Here is a 20235-nt window from a genome sequence, read left to right as displayed (position 1 = left end):
AAAATTAAATTCACGAAAAAACATATATAAAATTATAAATATACAAACTTCGAACTAGGGACTAAAATGCATAGACCGTAAATCTGAATGGCTCATCCAATAGATAACCCATACACTAGAAAACAAAATACCCTTAACCATATACGATGACGTTTTATACAAATTAACTAAAGACTAAAAATTTAAACTAAAAACAAAACATCACTCCTGCCAAACCTAATTCTTTCTCCCCTCTATGCGCCGTTCTTCTTCCTTCTTTCCCTTATCTTCTTCTTTGGTGGCCGAGACCTTCTTCTTCACCATTTAACGTCGTCGGCTGGCCTCCATGCCTTGGTGGCCACCTTCACCCCGACAACCGCCTAGCCCGACCTAAAACAACCACCCCGATCGGACTAAAATATCTTTCCATCTTTAACTCTTTTCTACTCGACCAAGGCCCCGAAGACCAAACCCATGGTCTTCCTTTTTCTTTATCTCTGTGATAACTCAAACTAGCATCAATGGTCATCAAGACTACTGAACATGGCCGGTGAAACCCCCCAAACAGCCTAGAATAACCTGGACTTCACTATTTCCATTCCTAAGCTTGCTCATCCCTTCGACCGAACCTAAAACCAAGCTTCCAAACTCGCCTAACTCTTCACCTTTACACTTTCCAACGACCTTATAAGACCTCGATTCCGACAACCCCGATGACCATCTCTCAAGGCTAAGGTAAACTACTATTTTCTCCATCTCTATGCTTTTCATTTAGAATCAAAAGAGAAGAAACAATAAAAAGTTACTGGAAAATAAACTAAAAAACTAAGAATTTACATTGGTATTGCTTTACAAAAAGAACGAAAAGGATTAAGCCCTTTATTTAATATTTCTTTTCTCTGAATCTCAATTGCTTGGTTGATCCAATATCTGAATTTTTATGCCTTGAATTCCAGCAGCTAAACCGGCATGCAAACTGTCGTTCATCGGTGACAGTAACCTCACCAAAGCGTGGTAAGTTCCCGTTAAGGAACCCGAACGTCTATGGTAAAAAACCCCAAATCCTCTTTGTTTTATTATTATTTTTATATCAACCTATTTATTTTGCTTATGACCGAACATGTGTTGATTTCTTTGAGTTAATTTCTGGAATATGAAAATGGTTACAGACATAAAGAACATATTGTTCTACTGTTGATTTGGGTTCGAAATAAAAAAAAATAAAGTAACATATATTGGAAATTGAAAACGAAACTATGATTACCTCAAAAATACTTTCATTGCTTTCGAATAGAGAGATGGAATATTTCCCCTGTTTACAGTTGTTTTCTTCGAGAAAAATAACCCCCTCTTTTTGTTACCAGTATTTCGAATAGGATTTCCCCCCTTTTTTTCATTCTCCCTCCCTAATTTATTTCTTCTTCCTCACCGAATCTCCTTGGTCGTTACATGCTAATTTCTTTCTGTTTGGTGAGATTTTGATTGGAGGTGAAATCATGTGGAATCTATTTTTGACTTTGTTGGATGATTTGTGCAGCTTCAATGGTGGCATGATTGGCGGCATCTTATTCACGCAGATGGGAACAGCTCTTGGGTTTAAACCAAGTTACTTATAATTATTTTAGGTTGTTGGATTTTTGTTAGGCTTCATTTATTGGGTCTGAATCTTGAGCTTGCAATTAATTTGGTTTGTAATTGGGCTTCAAAGATGTAAATGGACTTTAGACACTTAAATTTGTATTTGGGATTGAATTTTAATTTGTGTCTCGATTTCCAAAATGAATATATACGATTTTAGTCCAATTAAGCCCCTCAAGCTTTCAAACACAAACTTTCATGATTTATCATTTGAATTAATTTCTCATCAAGCACCAACATCTCCAAATTAATTTCTGATCATCTTCAAGTGAATTTAAATGGTCCAGATAAAATTAGAGTATTACAACACTACACAGTTCCATTTATCAACCGAACTACAGAAAATGATGGTCATCTATAAGTGGCTCATTAGGCGTGAAGTCGATAATGGTGAAACTACATGTTAAAGTAATCTGTAAGTGGCTCTCTCTCTCTCTCTCTTTCTTTTCCTATGAAAGAAGTCAATATTCATGAGATCAGTGATCACATTCATACACCAAAAGGTGAGAACAAGAGAATGTGGTTTTTGGACCAAAACACATGCATTGACTGTCTTTTTACATCACCATGTCTTTACGAGCTAGAAAAAGATTTTGGCCGAAGGGCATATTCATAAACTTTATTCGAATGCGGAATGCCTATGTGCAAACTCAACTCTGTTTTTTTTTTTTAGCTGGCATTGTCTGGATCTATTTGCGAAAACTCTAAATTTGATGCATTTTTACAATGAGTGCAACATACACTATAATCACACAACAAAATAAAGAAAGAAATGAATGGATCTAAAATGTAGGCAATAATATCAAGAGTTATTAGGAGCTCTCACCCCCAGCCTCGACGGTTGAGGCATAGATTAGTATCCGATCATGATCTCCCGGTTGACCTATCCTGCATCAGGAAGAAAGCCTTTTGCTTAGGGAGGGGGGGGGGGAAGGCATATGCAACTTAATTCTCAATGGAAATATTAACCACATTCGAAATATATATACCAATTCATGCTTCTTCCGGAAACGGATTCCCGTTACTGCAACATCAACTGCTTTTAGTGATGTTTAATCTTGTTTCCTTACCTTATTCCTAGGATCTTGTCGACAATTCCTCCTCTCACATTACATCATCATTAAATAATAACTATCTGCAGCCAGTGTTACTTTAACAAGTGATTGACTACTTACCTGATCCAACTAAGGGATTCGTTCCGACATCAGTAGTCGATAACCACTGCTTCAACTTCCTCATTTTCAATTTCAGCACTGGTATAGGTGAGAGCACGCTGTAGTTTCTTCGGACAAAATATCTCAACCTCTGCCATATATGTGGCGGTAACAGGGCGATGATCAGAAAATGTAAGCTCGCTCCTCCTATAACTCATTTGCCTCAATCCTTTACCGTATTTAAGGATGCGGTCACACCTGAAAGAAGAGGTGCGTTAGGAAAAAATCACAAGACAAACAAACAGCAAAAGGATGGATCATAAATCTTATAAGCTACTTTAAGCATACCATGCAGGAATTCGTCTTCCGACCTTGGGATCTTCCCCGTAGTATTTCTCAGAATTTAACTCATATTTGTATGTCGGTGCAAAATTTAAAGCACCCTCAGACCATCCATCAAATGTATGACCAATTCGCAGCTCTCGTACAAGCTGACATGATAAGATAACGTATTCAATAACTACGCTAGCATCCTATCAACTGCCTTCGAGTTTATAATTGATAAGAAAAACTGCAATGGCCTAGACTTTGTGTAGGACTAAACTACCTGGTCTCTCGCAGTCAGCTCAGACCACTCCCTCTTGGCGATGAGTTCTCGTGCTTTATCATATGAGAGGTTGAGACGGTAATTTAAATCACCCAACCAAATTATTCTTCTGTTGAAAAAAATATCTCTGTTATATAATTATATAAATTACAGCTGAGTAATACAGGTGAACATATCCGAACAACACTTTTCTCATTCCCGAGCATGCATAATCTAAATACATAGACACAAAATAAGCTTAAAATACATCTTTCCCCGAAGATACTGTAGTGCTGATATAAGGGGAACAAATCAAATTATCAAACATGTTCCAAATGTATTATTCAACAGCATACAACAGCTACGATGATAGATGAATAAATAACCACAGATTCAGACCGCAAGTAGATATAAAAGTATACTCACTCATGATCCTGAATTCTTTTGGGAAGTCCAATTGCAGAACGAGAATGAAAATGAGTTCGCCTAAGTATTTCATGCACATCAGAGTTTCTTTTATGTTCATCTCCATCTTTTTCACCTGATGTCAGGTGAGTGCATATAAAACAAAAAAGTGTTTGATACATGGACATGCTGACTGATACTGATCCCTGGAAAAAATAAAATGAATAACAATATTATCAACAGCTTGAAGTTTTGACAAAAAATTGTAGTAGCATGGTTCCGATAAATTGCTTAAAAAAATTGTCCTGTATACCCGTTGTAGCATTATCTCATCCCTCATTAAGGCCCTAACAGTGAGTGGCCCTGGGACGGTGGGGATTTATTCTCAATGCACTGACACCTTACTGAATATGGCCCTATAGGGACTCTATAAAATTATCTATAAAGGGGACCTGATCTTCCTTAAATATTTGTTAGCTTACTAAATCCCTCCTGTTTGCCTCTGCTGGTTAGATTATTTAACATCTGAAAAGAATGCCATCACTCTTGCCAAAGTGTACAATCTAAATACTGCATGAACTACAGCAGCACAATATACAAACTATATTACTCCACAAAGTGCTAATGCGACCCAAGAAAAAAGCAAACAGTCAATTTAAGGAAAAAAAATCAAGAATCTAACATTACTAGAAGGGAACGGACCTTATTACCAATGTAGCCCATTACACCAACACCAACAGTAGACACCTTCAAGTTCTGAATATGCCTGCGCAAACTCTTACGGACCCATATAGTGAGGAAGATTCCTACCATCTGCTTGCTAACTATTTTTACATATGATGATCTTCTTTTCCGCTTCATGAGGGATTCCAGGTCAAGTTCTGCAAGCAAAGCTATCCCTGGTGGCATGTCATTTATGGACTTGAAGGAACTATATGTTCGAAAAGACTTGGTTGTTGTGAATGTTTTGATCGATTTGAAAGAAGTTGGTCTCTCTAAAACATGCTGAGATAGCAGGTCTAGTGGAGGCTCTGGCCAGCTTAAACCAATCCTTTCAGTACCACTAAGGATTCTGGTTAGTTTTCTATTTTGTTCAATTCCACTAAGCATTTTAGTAAATTTTGCATTTTGTTGACTGACTGAGGCTTCCTCATTTTCAGCATAATCCTCTGTCCGCAAGCAGTTAAGTCTGTCTAATCTCTTTGGGGAAGAAAATTGCCTTTGTAAATCCTGTTCTACAGCTAGTGGCACGTCAAGTTCAGAACCATCATAATACTCTGAAACCCCAGAATCGAGGAACCCCATTTTGTTTTCGGCTGCAATATTAAATTCATCAAAGCCATGGGGTTCTTCATCCAATGGATAAATTTCTTCACCAATATCACCATCACTTTCAAGACATATCTCCTCTTCTAAAGTTGGGAGATCATCAAATGGCTCAAACTTTGATGGAGATGGGGGATCACTGTAGCATTTTACTCTGGTAGTTGCAGGTCGAACTCTGTTGAGCGTTTCACGGATGATGTTCTCCCACTTTGGAACTGGGCGGCTATCTTCAGCACCGAATATATTCCCAGCATTTAATGGTACTATCTCCTGAAGACTGTAAACATATAGGAATTATCATATTTTGAGATGAACATGTATAGCAGAAAATCGAATTCAGGAATAATTGCTAAAAGCAAGATGACCATATTTTGAGTCAACATGTATGTTACAGGTGTTTTAAGCTTAAGATGATACAAAAAATATGGAAGTGACCAAAAAACTTTCCATGAAAACATTGCCTGTGATTACAGTAAGACGGGAGGAAAACTAGAATCAAAATGTACAACCAGAAAATGAAGAAATTTTACATGTCAGGAAAATACTTACCCAAACACATAGATGTCAGCAGGGTCATTCATATCTATCCACTCATCAATATCTAGGTCATTAGGTGGAACCTTACCACCAACATTCCAGGTACCAACGCATATTCTGTTAATTGGAGAGGACAAAATACAAGGTTTCAGCAACAAACATTACAACAACCAAGCTCCTTTGAGCCACCAAAATACCACAACTCGTTTAAGATTTTTATATGCAGTCAAGAAACGAGAGGCAGTGCACCTTATGTCCTTTGAGTCTATGTATTGTGCTCTACAAGTCTCTGAATTTCGTCTCCTTCTTACCCTTGGAATATTCTCTGAGCCCAAAAGAGGGAAAAAAGAATTAAAGAGTATGCAAGGAAATCATAAGAGCAATTTACCACTCCATGAATTGGAGATTCATACAAGCCTCAAAATATTACATTTTAGAATTCCAACATCAAGTCTCTTGTTGCAGGGAGATTTGATTTAAACACTAATAGTTTGGTTAAATCGGAAATCAATAGAACAGAGTTAGTTCGGTTTTGGTTAGTGATTGTTTGATTTGGTTAATAACCGAACTTATCATTTGAACACCCCTAAGCAGAGTAAAAATTTTGCACCTGAAAATTGCAGTGATAAATTGTACCGAAGTAATTAGTTTCACAGAACTTGAAAGGTTGGTTGCAAATAAAAGGGTTATGAGGTAAAGTTCAAAAAAATTGAACTCTTAAAATACTCGCTTAGTCAGATGCTATAGATAACTCCATTGTTAGGTGGTCCTCAGTTATCTTTTAAGTACTTTTGGAAGTGCACATCCACATAGATACCATCCAATTGAAAGGAAAGGCGAGAAGAGAGATAAACAACACCCCCCCCCCAAAAAAAAAAAAAGAATAACTCTATCATGTCGATCGATTCTCCATTATCAAACAAAATAAATAAAAATTTCCTTGGCGCTTAATTCCATTGGCTTAAGTCCCAGCTGATCATAAAGCTGAATTCTGAACTCCATCAAACCGCAAATGTACAACCCAAATTTTTGAACTACATAAAGATAATCCTCCTGTACTGAAATTTCTTTCTATAGAAACTTCAATTTCCAAACTTCACAACTAAAAAGAAAATAGTCATCACTCATACTCAAATCTCGGGTGTCAAGAAAATACAAGATTATTAGCATACACCTCAACGATATAGCAAAATGAAAACGATGACATCATTAAGGGATTAAAATCATTACCATTTAGATCAAACTGAGACTCCTCCTCTCTGCTTTCTCTAAACCTTGAATCTCTGCCATGGCTGCTTTCAAAGTATTCTGCAAAAGCAATTCACTTATACATAGCCAAAAAAGAATCGTTAAACAACTCAACGGGACATAAAAAGCACCCAAAAGCTCAAACTTCCTTCTAATATAAGTATCGGAAAATCCAATATTTAAAGGAAAATGATGAAAGTTACCTTCGGATCCAGAATAAGAACTAATGTCGTCTTCATCCTCAGTATCAGCGCTGTAATCGGAGTCTCTGGGAGCGATGTTGAGCAATTTGCGCAAGAAAACACGAGGCCAAAAGTACTGTATGCAGGAACAACCAAAACAGCAGTTCAGCCCAAATTCTCTGCAAGTTCTCTATTAGATGTCCCATTTTTTTTTTAAAAAAAAGTCTCAGATACAGAAAAAAAATACCTCTGGCCGGTGCTTTGAACTCTGCTTCATTGCTGTATATCCAAAAATAAGTAAAAGAAATGGAGAAAAGCGAAGACGAAGATGAAAGAAAAACAAGCGAAACCAAATGACGTATAGTAAAGGGCAATTTTATATTAAAAACCTCACATAAATAATTATTTAAATAAATAGGATCTTTCAAAAATTATTTGGAATAATATCTTCAAATAGTTCACATACGCGACATGTAAATAGTGTGTTAAATCTTCGTATTTTTCAACACGTGAGATATATTCGACCTGGGATAACTTTCTAGATAAGCTAATAAAAGAATTGAATAAAATAAACTCGCGCATTGCGAAGCGCGAGATAACTTAAGAACCAAAATATCACAAGATTTACTAAGGAAATTGCGGCCAGCAACGCGTGAGGACTTTTTAAATTAAAATTAATAATAAATAAATATAATAAATAAATAAAATAATAATTAATAATATTAATTATTAGATATAATAAATAATTAAAATATAATAATAAATAAATATAGTAATTAAACTAGATATTTTATAAATAATAATTATAATATATTTTGTAAATTTTGAAATAATGAAAAATTATATGAATAATTTATTAAATATAATAATAATTAATAATATTATAATTATAATATATTTTAAAATTTATAAGATAAAAGCTGATATTAAAGTAATCTTGTGTTTTGCAAACCGTGAGATACTAGAAAAGTAATAAATTATGTGTGTTTTCAACGTAAATCATGTCTTGCAGGACGCGAGATATGTAAAACCGTGTTTTCTCAGGTGCGAGAAGGCCTATAAATTTGACCCTCCATTTATAATCACCAACACACCATCAATTTCTTATCATTTAAATTGTCATATTATGGCGGCGAGTTTATTAAGACTTAATTGAAGTCACGTATTTGATTATCGAATGCGAAATGATGAGATAAATTAATTAATATTATTTTGTATTTTTAGTATTTATTTTTTTAGTTTTTTTGTTTTCGTATTTAAATAATTTTTTAATATTTATTTTGTAGGGATATGAATGTGTACTAGAGTTTCATATAAATCGTGTAATAACGCCTAATGCAGATATTATTGACTATTTACATTTAGTGTGTTTCATATATATCAGTAGTATAATTGATGACGGTGTGAAGTTGCATCCTCCACTTATAAATGAGTTGGTGGAAAGATGGAGACCGGAGACGCACAAGTTTCATTTACCGTATAGGGAGGCAACTATTACCCTACAAATGATGCATTTCATCTAGGACTACTATTGATAAAGTAGTTATTACTGGTGTTATAGGCACCCCTAAAAATGTATGTGAGGTATTGCTCGGAATTGTTCCACATGATAATGCACGCGATGGTGGAAAAATAAAAATTAAATTTTAGGATGATAATTTTACACACTTACCACATGATGCGGAGCATGTAGTGAAGGAGGTAAATAAAATATTTTTATGAGTATTTATTAATATTACAATTTATTTATTTATTATTTTGAAAATTAAGTAATTATATTATTTTTATTAATTTTTTACAGCGATTTGCTTGAGCGCATATATTATGAGTTATTGAGAGGATTTTAATGCTAGACAAATCCTAAAATAAGGTTCATCTAATGTGGTTGAATCATTTGCAAAATTTAAATGATTTAAGAAATATAAGTTGGGGTCGGCAATTTTGGCATTTTTGTTCTGGGAGTTTTGTAAAGTTGTAAATACGACAAAAAATGTCATTAGAGGGCCTGGATCTGAATGTCATTTTTATGGTCGATTGTTAAAACACATGTCCCATATGATTTCCGTTACTTAAGAGGTAAAAAAATAATTTTTATTTTTTATAATATTACTAAAAATAATAATATTATATTGTATTAATGACATGTGGACTGATGAAACCTCTCACGCCCACCTACCAACACAACAACAAGACTTCAGACTGTTGACCGATAAGTTTAGACATCAGGTAATAAAATAGTTTCCTTCGACTTTAATTTAATTTATTTGAGGGTTTTAGCTAACAAAATTATGTAATTTTAATTTTATAGTTCTTGTGGATGCCTTACTGCGATGCTGCTATTACTGACTGTATATTGCATGAGATTCGGGTGACTAATGCGTCTTTATACGTCGTGTCAGTCCCACTGATCTTGTATGAGATAGTCGAGTGGCATCCTATCGAATGATTCCTTCATCAATTTAACTGTGTCCAATCGATTTCGCCACATCCACCATGCTTGGATGAGTTGCATCGTTTGATGCGATATAGGAAGATGGATATCAATTGGGCGAACCATCATGTGGTGTATCTGAACGAGTGGGTCTGAAGATTCAAAAGGACACCCATGACTCAACCCATCTTCGAACACAATGCGACATATGATTATATATCGTGATTCCAAGAATATGGGATGCCACATATATTGACCGATAAGGAACGAGCGCGAGAATTATATGTTCATCTACAGAGTCACCCACAGATGGGGATGTAATATGGGGGAGGCAATATGGGGGAGGCATCCTCCTCATCACCAACAACACATGGACCATCTCAAACATCACCGACACTCTGACCCTGTCTTCACTCACTCAACTGAATAAACATTTCAACAAATGGGGCAATTTTCGAAAGGTTTCCTCACCGACTAGTTGAATTCACAACACTTTGGATTTGATATTGTTGAACAGATATCGCAGCAGAGCATATTCTACACTGGTTCTGATTCCAGTGCCAGTGGTGGATCGATTCCATATGCAGCCGCCGATCCTGATGATGTTGAAGTGCAAGAGGAACCACGCTTAGGTTAGCGTTGGACTCGTCATCCACTACGATGTGGAACTGGTGGACATAGGTATTATTAGCTCTTATTTATTTCGTTCTTCAAAACTGAAATATTTGTACTGAACTATTTTATTTTTAGTTAATTAAAATATTTTATGTTAATTGATCAATGCAGTTTATCAATAATTTTTACTTTAATCGAACCATTTTGAGTTATGCGAACTCTTTCCCATTAATCGAATCATTTTGGTTATATATAAGTGAGATTTGGGGTTACTTTTCTAATAAATTAATAAAAATAGGTTTCTGGATTATTATGCCATAATGGAACTCGCACCTGCAACCCACGATATCAGTAGTCGCGTCAATAGAACATCGTGGCTTACAACTTGTGAGGTTCCTCCCAATAAAAGAGATGCAAAAGAAGTTAATGGCAACAACTCAGAAAATGTCGAGCAGAGAAAGCCTTATTACTTTGGTATATTACGATGGTAAATGATCGGTGATGCATCTCTCGATGTATTGTTTTAGTCCATACATACTATGACAATAACGCTACCAAGGAAGTTAACGTATAACAAGTTGATGAAGAAAGTGAAGAAAAATGTCCCACATGCTCGTGGTACAAAATTATTACCCTTGAAGTATCGACTACCGATGTCGTTAGAACCATTAACGTATACGATATACACTGTTGAGGACAATGGTGATGTGCAGTTGATGGTCGACGTTTACTTGCAATATTCATTTGAAGGGCCGATGGAGTTGTATGCATTGTTTTCTGATGCTGATGATGATACCAGTGTGTCATGTTGAAGATGAGCAGAGTTCGACTTTGATCCAGTTATTCACAATCCGACGTAAAATTTGATAAACAACTTCAATTTATTAAGCACATACAATACACATAACGATTTAGGTGAATCATCATCTTCGATGCCAAGACATTCTTGCTTGTTTAGATTCGAGTTTGACTTGAACATAGCACCAATTCTTATTTCCACGTATAATCTATACAGTACTCTTGAGCATCTATTTTCTTCTTAACACGCCAATCGGGGTCAGACCATGAAACGTTTAACCCGTTCGATGATTTCTTATCTGGACGATATTCAATGTATATCCCTTCTGCGGATAACTTCTCAACACATATGGGGAGACATTCTTTTACTGGTGTGCGTGACTTTGATCTCGGGGAACTGGTTTGTGAGTGGTCTCATGTGTAGTCTTGTGATCGACGAACACCTATAATAGATGCTAACTTTGAATTAAATGAGGCTAAACTATTCCGCTTTGAGGGGGATCATTCTGACGAAAAATAGGTAAGGGAGCTCGGCCCCGATGGTGATGAGTTAGGCCCCTTCTATGAAGAACTAGAAGATATTAACATGGCACCAGAAACATAAGACCACGAAGAATACGGCGCGGCTACAATAATTCCACATACTGCCATGCCTATTTCTTATTACCAGCCACCATCGTATTTTACAACAATTGATATGGAAGTATTTAACGCTCCAAAAATTTTCCCAATTTCCATACATTGAGCAATACAATCAACGTAGTAGTGGTGATCTCTATGTTGGTATAGTTTTCAGGTTAATATAATGTTTTAATTTTTATTATTTTTTTGATTTATTTATCGGTAAGTTATCCACTTTATTTACTTTTCTTATGAATAAATTTTAGGACAAAAGAACAAGTTGTGGCTACAATCAAGAACTACATCATATGTCGCTCCGTCATGTCAATTGTGAAAAAAACTAACGCGGATAAGTACATCGCTGAATGTATCCACAAGAAGAAGGGATATAATTGGAGGGTTCGAGTATCACAATTGAAGACGATGAATAACCTTTGTAAACTCACAAAATACGTCCAACCACATACATGCACCACCAACATCCTATATCAAGATCATCGTAACTTCGATGTACACGTGATTTCTAGAGAATTCATTCTGCTGCTCAAAGCAAATCCACATGTTACAGTTGCAACCTGTATTACTTCAGTTACATTGTTATACGGGTACACAGTTGACTGACACAAAGCATAGTATGCAAGGTATCGGGCCCAACAAAACTTATTCGACCAATGTGAGGAATCATACAATGAATTATGGCTATCTTAAACTGATGTATAAATACATTCCGGAAACAGTTGTGAAATTGGAAATAGTCCCGACATATGAAAATGATCGTGTCGTACTAGGTGTCTTCCAATTCTACCGGCTCTTTTAAACTTTTCCGTAATGCATTAATGCATTTCGACACTGCAAGCCAATGGTTAATACACTCAAATAATGTTATTGGCGATTGCACAAGATGACAACAGAAAAACTACTCCAATCGCCTTCGCAATTGTCGAAAATGAATATATCAACTCTTGGGAATTTTTCCTTATGAACTTACAAACATATGTTCTATCACATACGATGTTGGATAGAGATGATGGGATTTGTCTTATTTCTTACATAAATATTGGTATCAAATACGTACTCCAGCGTATGGGCCCGTCTTGTCAATCCCCAATATTTATCACCGATATTGTTTATGACATATTGTATGACATATTGTCATAAACTATTTGAAGAAGTTCAAGAGTGAAGATGAGGGCCTAATGGTTCTTCGAATGGGTACTTCTTTCACCCTTTTTGGTTTACCATATATTTACAAAAATTATTGCAAAATTAATTGTTCCATTTTTTATTGATAGGTTACACACAGTTCATACATAAGTTTGAGGACCTGCTATAAGAACTGAGACACAAGAATTCTGATGGCTACAAGTACCTTGCTAGAATCCTAAAGGAGAAATGGATTCGATCATTTGATGGGGGTAGACGGTATGGTCACATGACAACAAACTTGGTTGAAGTAAAAAACTCATCACTAAAGGGAGTGCGCCATTTGCTTATCACATATGTTGTCAAAACGAAATATTATTTATTGGCAACCCTTTTCGCAACCTTTGGAAGGAAAACATTTAACTGGATGGTATATGGCCACCAAATCCACCTAGACCTCCTCAGAAAATTGCAAACATTTCAGCAACATTCCAACGCGATGAGTGTCGTATGCTTCTCTCACGAAATTTCATTATTTCGTGTATCAGAATTTGTGAGGCCATTGGATGGCATACAACACAACACATATGTGGTTAATTTACGAGAAAAAACATGTTGGTGTGAATTCTTCCAAACTTTCAAACACACGTGTGTGCACAATTGTTGTTGCTTCTTCTGCTCGGATACACTATATGAGATTCGTTGATCGAGTTTACTTAATTAAAACTATAATCAAGGTTTATGAATACGATTTGTAATCACCATTTTTGTGTTATATTATTATTATTATTATTATTATTATTACAAACCCAAAACCAAAACGGACCCAAATACCCTAAGCCTAATACAAACAAAAAACAAACCAGCCTAAACCTAAAAACCCTAACTACCCTAGCTGTCAGTGCCACCTCTCATCTGCCACCACCGTCGTTACTATCGCTAGTCATGTTATCAGTAACCAAACCGCCCATGTTCCAAGAACCAACCACAAAATCAAATCAAAACATAAAAATAAAAAAGTAAAATCAAATCTAACAAATCCAATCTACTACCAACCGAACCCTCCTGTAATCCTCACCCACTCTGTCAACAACCTTATCAAACCCATCAGACCAAGTCACCATTTTATATAAAAAGGGTATTATTTGAAAAAAGATGAGGGGTTACAATAAAAAATAGAAAAAATGAAAGGGAAGTTACTATTCGGTCGAACCTTCCACCATTGTTAAGGACCTCTATTGGCTAATCGGCATTGTGAGGAGGTTCATCATGCCCTGAAGAGTGACATACTCCAACTTTGGCCCGATCCAACGGTGGAAAGACAGATTGACGGCTTATTTCACGGTGTTGGAGGTTGTTTCGTGCGAAATAGAGTCTAGATCCGTGATCATAACGTCGAGGAAAGCTAGCCCATAATTTTTGGGCCTGAACGATCATTAGAGATGGCGGCAACGGTTGAAATAGCCAGTAGACGGCCACGATTTAGAGAGAATATGGAGCTTCTCTCTCTAAAAAAAGAATGTGAGAAAAATAAAAAAGAAGGGCTAAAAAAAGTATTTATACCCACTTTAAAATGGTGTAGTTTTGCTCTCTAGGAACTGAGCGTTTTGGGTTTTTGGGGTAAATACTCTTTCAGTCCTTTTTCGTTTGTAATTTATTATTTTGGACATGAAACATTTGGGTTATTATGTTTTTTAGTCCTTTGATGTTGCCATGCTTACATTTCCGTCACTGCTCCAATTAATATGGTAAGGGTTATTTACGTTCCTAGCCTCCAAGTTTTACGCGTGTAACATTTCAGTCCCCTTTTATAATTTTATAAACTATTTGAATGTTTAGACCTTGTAACTTTAATTTCTTTCAAATTAGCCATAAACTAAAATGTATAATCACCTAGTTGGCCATTGTATTTGTTATTTGTTCGTTTTTATACTATTATTATTATGTACGTATTTATCTCATATCTCTATGTAAATATATAATATATAATATTATATAAAATTATATTTTTGTTGATGATGTCTTTTTATCTACAAATGTATAATAGAGATGTGTCAATCTTGGGCGTTGTGGGGGTGCTTACCCTTCCCCACGCATAACAGACTCTCGAATCCTTAAAAATGAATCTCTGGTTAAACGCAGACCAATTTTCCTTTTTAAATGATTTTTCTAAAATTTATTTTTTAAGATGTTTTCTGGATATTCGACCTATCTAACCAAAGGTCGATAGTGACTCCAATCTTTTCTAACTTAGTTCGATTTTAAAAACTGACATTCCTCGAAAGTCATGCTGCAACTTTATTTTTCGATGTCCCGAACGAAAATGGTGACGACACAAGTTCCCTTCCATTGGAAATGAATGAGATCCGAATATGAACCTACAATACTGCCAGATTATGCACTATGACGAAAAAAATCCGGTCATCAATTGTCAACCCGAATTTTCTGTGATGAGGATTTGGTCGAACATCAAGAAAGAACTGGACAACCGAAATTATAATTTATATGTAGGAAACTCAGACACACAAAGAACAAACATTCCAATCGTTCAGGCCTACGTATCAATTAAATGGGCTTTTTTGTATTATTTTTTTAATTAACAACAAATATTAATTTGTTTTCAATTTCTTGTGATTTATTCATGCAATAAATTATGCATTACAACATTTTTCAACACGATTTTTACCCCATTATAATATCTCGTATGCGACCAAATTAGCTTCAACATAAATATAAGTTGCAATATTATACCTCTAAGCATATAAATTCTGAAATCACTCTTATTTACAAGCTAGAAATAACATTTTAATATGTCTATCAAATCATTTTTTTTGTTCTTCCTTCATAAAACTATGATTTCTAACCATTTTCAATGTCATTTTATCCCACTTAAAATGTCTCATATATTATGATATTACACTCACCTTAAAGATAAATTGCAACACTATACATTTATAATTAAAAAATTAAAAATATTTTTTTCGTTAGTACTCACGGTTTACAAGGCACGAGATTGCTATTTTCAAAAAATTAATATCAACTTGTATCTTATAAAATTCAAAATGTATTATAATTATAATATTATTAATTATTTAATATATTATACATATAATTTTTCATTATTTCAAATTTTACAAAATATATTATAATTATTATTTATAAAATATCTATTTTAATTACTATATCTATTTATTATTATATTTTAATTATTTATTATCTTTAATAATTAATATTATTAATTATTATTGTTATATTTATTTTTTATTAATTTCAATTTGAAAGATCCTCGCGCGTTGTAGGTTGCAGGTCGCGATGTCTCTTATAAATCTCGCGATATTTTAGTTCTCAGACTACTTCGTGCTTCGCAATGCGCGAGATCATTTTATCTAATTATTTTATTGGCTTACCTTGAAAGTCCTCTCACGTCGGACATATCACATGTTGAAAGATGCGACAATTTAATATATTGTATACAGGCCGCGAAGTCATTCTATATAGACGATTTGAATGTTATTCTTGCAAATAATTATTGGAAGACTCTCTTTCTTTAAATAGTTATTTATTTGAGGTTTTTAATATAAAATTGCCTAGAAAAAGAGAGAGATGGAAAAAGAATAAAGCAGTAGGGAAAAGGTCAGCACTGCAGCATTAACTACCTTTGAGTGGGAAAGTAAAACATAGTAGGGCTAGGCGGCCACGAAAATACGTATCCGTCAAATCGGTAAATTTTTTGAATTTTGGTTAATCTAGTTTGATGTATTTAATAAAAATAATTTACATCTTCAAATAAATCATTTTCATAAAAAATAATTAGTAAAAGTGTATATTTGGTTTAATAAAATGTGTTTAATTTCTGATATAATAATAGGAAATTAAATATTTTAAATTTCATAATTTGAAGGGTAAAAAACAAATTTATGTAATATCAATTGCTAAAAATTCAATTCGATTGATTTTTACCAGTTTAAAAATTATATATGTACATTTTTAAACGTCTACTAATATTCTCTTACGAATTTTCGAATTATGTTTTGTTAATGTTTTAGCTATGAAGATCTAACTAAAATATATAGTAGGTTAATGTAATCAGTTCGATTTTTAAAAAATGATCAATTTCTTCTGAAAATTTGGCAACAGCTAGAAGTTACGAGGATACTGCTACATCAATATCCTCTTATTCCTCTTCTCTATTTGTTTATACGAACTTTTTCAAATTACTATGTGATTAGATGTCTAAGGTTAGATTTCATTCGCAGAAGGATAATCAGAAGCTGAGAGTGGTGTGCGAATCAAATGCGCAGAAAACGGAAATCAACAGTGAAAAATCAAAGAGATTTGTACCTTTTTTCTTTGACGGCTGAATCAAACTCTGCTTCCGTAGTGGAACGGAGAGAGCCCAAAAACAACTGAAATTTCCAAGAATGAGAAACGGGAGAGTGGAGGCTGATCTGCTCAGCGGCGGCGCGTTAAAAAGGTGCAAATTCGAAGTTTCCTTTAAAAGTTTCTGGGAAACTCTAAAAGGAAGAAATGGGATTTGTTTCCTTTTGCAGCTGCAGACAACAACAGAGCATGTACTTTCCCTCGGTGTTTCGGCTTATACTGAAAGAAGGAAAATAGTTTGTTTCTTTTCTTTCTTGGCCAGATTTACATTTACGTACGTTGCGAAATATTAGGTGAATACTTAATTATGACGTCGTTTGTCAGAGTTTTAAATATACAAAATATATTTGAGGATTAAATAAATAACTGATTTTTTGTGAGGTCAATTTTAATTAATTTATGTGGTGTTAATTTTTAAAATAAATAAATATATGTTTAGATATTTTTCCAGTCTATTAGCAACGTTCATATATCTTATAGATATATTTATTTGAATTCAATTTTTTTTTGAGAAAAATAACATTCCTTTTTATCATTGGGACCGATCGTTAAATTTACGATAAAAACATTATTACTGTTATCTTTTTATTTTATGTCATTTTTCTCTCTTCTTATAGTAGTAGATGAGTCAATTTTAAAATTTATTTGGCTAGTATGTAGGGATATTCAAAGGTCGGGTCGAATCAATTTTTTGGTCATCTTATCACCCAAATAAAGTATAACACTCGACCAGAGTCTAAGGAAATTCTATTCAACTCAAAACTTTATCTGATTTTTAAGATAAAATTAGGTATCTCTTCCTAGTTCCGACTGATACACACCTAATTAAGAAATATAAAGAGAGTGGATATTACAAAAATTATTCTTATATATATATATATTGATCGCTTGTAAATGTATATGCTAAGGCAGGCAAATCTGTGCAAATGTACACAGTCGAATCAAGTAATAAAGGGTAAGTGAGTTATCGTCTCCTTGGGGATTGGTAGGGGTTTTGATGTTTCGCCACAACTAGAACTAGGTGTCACAAACTAGTCCCTGAATTCTTGTCAAAACAAAAAAACAATTAGTAATGGATTGTATGAATAGGTGTCAAAGCGTTGCTAAAGCAAGAGAATATTGTGAAGTGTGGTTATAGAAAAATTGGTCGAGGCAAAGAAAATATGCAAAAGTAAAAAATAAAAATAGACAAGGCAGGGGAAAACGTTGATTCAAATATATTCAAAATAACCTCACATATTCAGACTTTTCACAGAGCACTTAGGTTGGCCTTTCTATGACAATAAATTATTCTAAGTCAGAGAAGTATCGTTATGATATGCTTAGACTACCCGACAGGATTACTAGAGTATTCTAAGAAGGTTGCTATGACAATACTACTCAGCGTGAACTACAACTATTGGTTTGTCAGACTGTTGTTGTTACAATACCCTCAGCGTGAACTATAGTCGTTGTCTATCCTACTCAAGCGTTTATTCCTTTTAGTCAATTGAAACCCTCTCTTATCTCTAAGGCAGTCAGGTTATAACATCACTATCCCAGATCTATTTCATTGCTCACGTAGATATATCTTAATTCTCTCGAATCTAAGAATCAATTTCTAGAAAAACGACAATCTCTCGAAAGCCCTTACAAGGTCTAGAAGTGTTTCGCCTAGGCACCAGACAATCTCTCGAAAGCTCTTACAGTATCAAGGCAAAATATTAAAAAATGAACAAAACAAACTTAAGTAAAATCATAATGCATCATTCATAATCCATTAAATAATCGCCTTGGCAAAACAAAAAACCAACACCCAGAAAAGCAAATCATGGTGTTACCAAAGTATCATCCAAGAGTATCATCATTTAAAAATATGCCCTAAAATAGATTAAAGAAATTAAGAACAAAGAAAAAATGACTCTCAAACAGGGGGCTCTGACGTGACAACTCTGACCAGCACCAAGGACAGTCGGGTTGGAGAACGATGGAAGGTAAGGTACTGTAGTTGCTTACTCCACGCTTAAGGTAAATCTTCTTCTTCCTTGCCTCCTCATTTTGGCAGTTATGAATGAGTATTTATAATGGGAATTTTCCTAGGGTTTTGTGTAATTGAATATTCCTTAAATACCCGTGTTGACTTGTCCATGCTATAGATAGAAAGGCGGTTGGATATGGTCAAATTCTTGGAGAGCTTGATTGCACGTGAGGTCAGTCATACAGCTGGCAAGTGACATCAGCAGTTTGTCAGATCCATTTCAGACTTGCAAGATAAATATTGCCTTGGTAGGAAAAATATTTTTTCATTTTCTTCGTCTTTTGTGTTCCACTGGCCCTGTAACACCCTCAACACGTATCCGACCCGAATTCGAGTCCTAGGTATCACGTTGAATTTTCAAAACATTTTCCTTTACAGGTGGATAAAAATTCAACTCACTATTCGATAAAATTAATATTTTCATTAATTGACATAACTGGGTTTTACAAAACATATAAGAGCTTATACTATTCAAGCCTTTATACTACATGCCAAGTACATTTTAATAAACAGAATACATATATTTAATATGTTTCTGATCCGATATTCGTTAGGAAGATACTGACCTGTCTTGCCCCTCTTAGCTTCTCTTCTCGCTTCTGTAACCTACGTGTGAAACAATCACAAGCTAAGTCTATGACTTAGTGAGACTTATAAAACATATAATATAAACTAAACTTCTAACAATGCATATGAATAATTAATGCTATTATAACATACATCTTCATGTACACTTCATAAAATGAATACATACATACACAAACCTTATAATATCACATATGAGTTTTACTATTTCATATTCTTATAATCATTTACTTTATACTACTTAGCTTATATCACATTATACTATCTTCATTTAAATCGTTTACTTACCTTATTCTTAATCCTGTAATTTTGATCGCAATCCTACATATTTTATATCATTTCTATATGTTTCTATTTAACATTTCACCCATAAATTCTCGTTACATATTCTAATATCCTAATTTCATATATTCTCTTAATTCATTCCTCACTAAATCTTCAATTAATAAACATACATTTACATAACTTATTGTCATTTGATTCCTCTGATATTTTCATATGATTTCTTAGATTCTTATACTAAATTTCATATCACTTACTAATTTAGCAAGGTTAATTAACAGTTCTATTTTAAACGTATATACCTTCCC

General features: G+C 34.2%; 1 protein-coding gene and 1 long non-coding RNA gene across 4 annotated transcripts; one reads left to right on the top strand and one right to left on the bottom strand.

Annotated features, from left to right (window-relative positions):
• The first annotated feature begins 205 nt into the window (after positions 1–205).
• Positions 206–1719, top strand: LOC120155829. The gene is made up of 3 exons (XR_005519005.1): positions 206–714; positions 936–993; positions 1517–1719. It is a non-coding gene; the product is annotated as an uncharacterized LOC120155829 (long non-coding RNA).
• A 307-nt stretch (positions 1720–2026) lies between these two features.
• Positions 2027–17051, bottom strand: LOC120155795 (type IV inositol polyphosphate 5-phosphatase 3-like). 3 transcript variants are annotated; one of them, XM_039167259.1, is made up of 13 exons: positions 17005–17051; positions 7303–7334; positions 7077–7191; positions 6856–6933; positions 5875–5950; positions 5638–5742; positions 4465–5365; positions 3784–3968; positions 3379–3487; positions 3120–3262; positions 2793–3029; positions 2321–2523; positions 2027–2273 (listed from the first exon to the last, which is right to left on the bottom strand). In XM_039167259.1, the coding sequence occupies exons 2-11, from the start codon at positions 7330–7332 to the stop codon at positions 2822–2824; spliced, it is 1950 nt and encodes a 649-aa protein (XP_039023190.1). In that variant the 5' UTR covers positions 7333–7334; positions 17005–17051; the 3' UTR covers positions 2027–2273; positions 2321–2523; positions 2793–2821. The 3 variants fall into 3 exon arrangements, with proteins under 3 accessions (XP_039023190.1, XP_039023188.1, XP_039023189.1); XM_039167257.1 differs by having other exon boundaries at positions 2321–2505; XM_039167258.1 differs by having other exon boundaries at positions 2321–2500.
• Between the last annotated feature and the right edge of the window lie 3184 nt (positions 17052–20235).

This window comes from Hibiscus syriacus, unplaced genomic scaffold (genome assembly GCF_006381635.1).
Source record: "Hibiscus syriacus cultivar Baekdansim isolate YM2019G1 unplaced genomic scaffold, ASM638163v2 tig00111208_pilon, whole genome shotgun sequence".
In the NCBI taxonomy this organism is placed as follows: Eukaryota; Viridiplantae; Streptophyta; class Magnoliopsida; order Malvales; family Malvaceae; genus Hibiscus; species Hibiscus syriacus.
The sequence above is the reverse complement of the archived record's forward strand: the minus strand, read 5'-3'. Positions and strand labels throughout refer to the sequence as shown.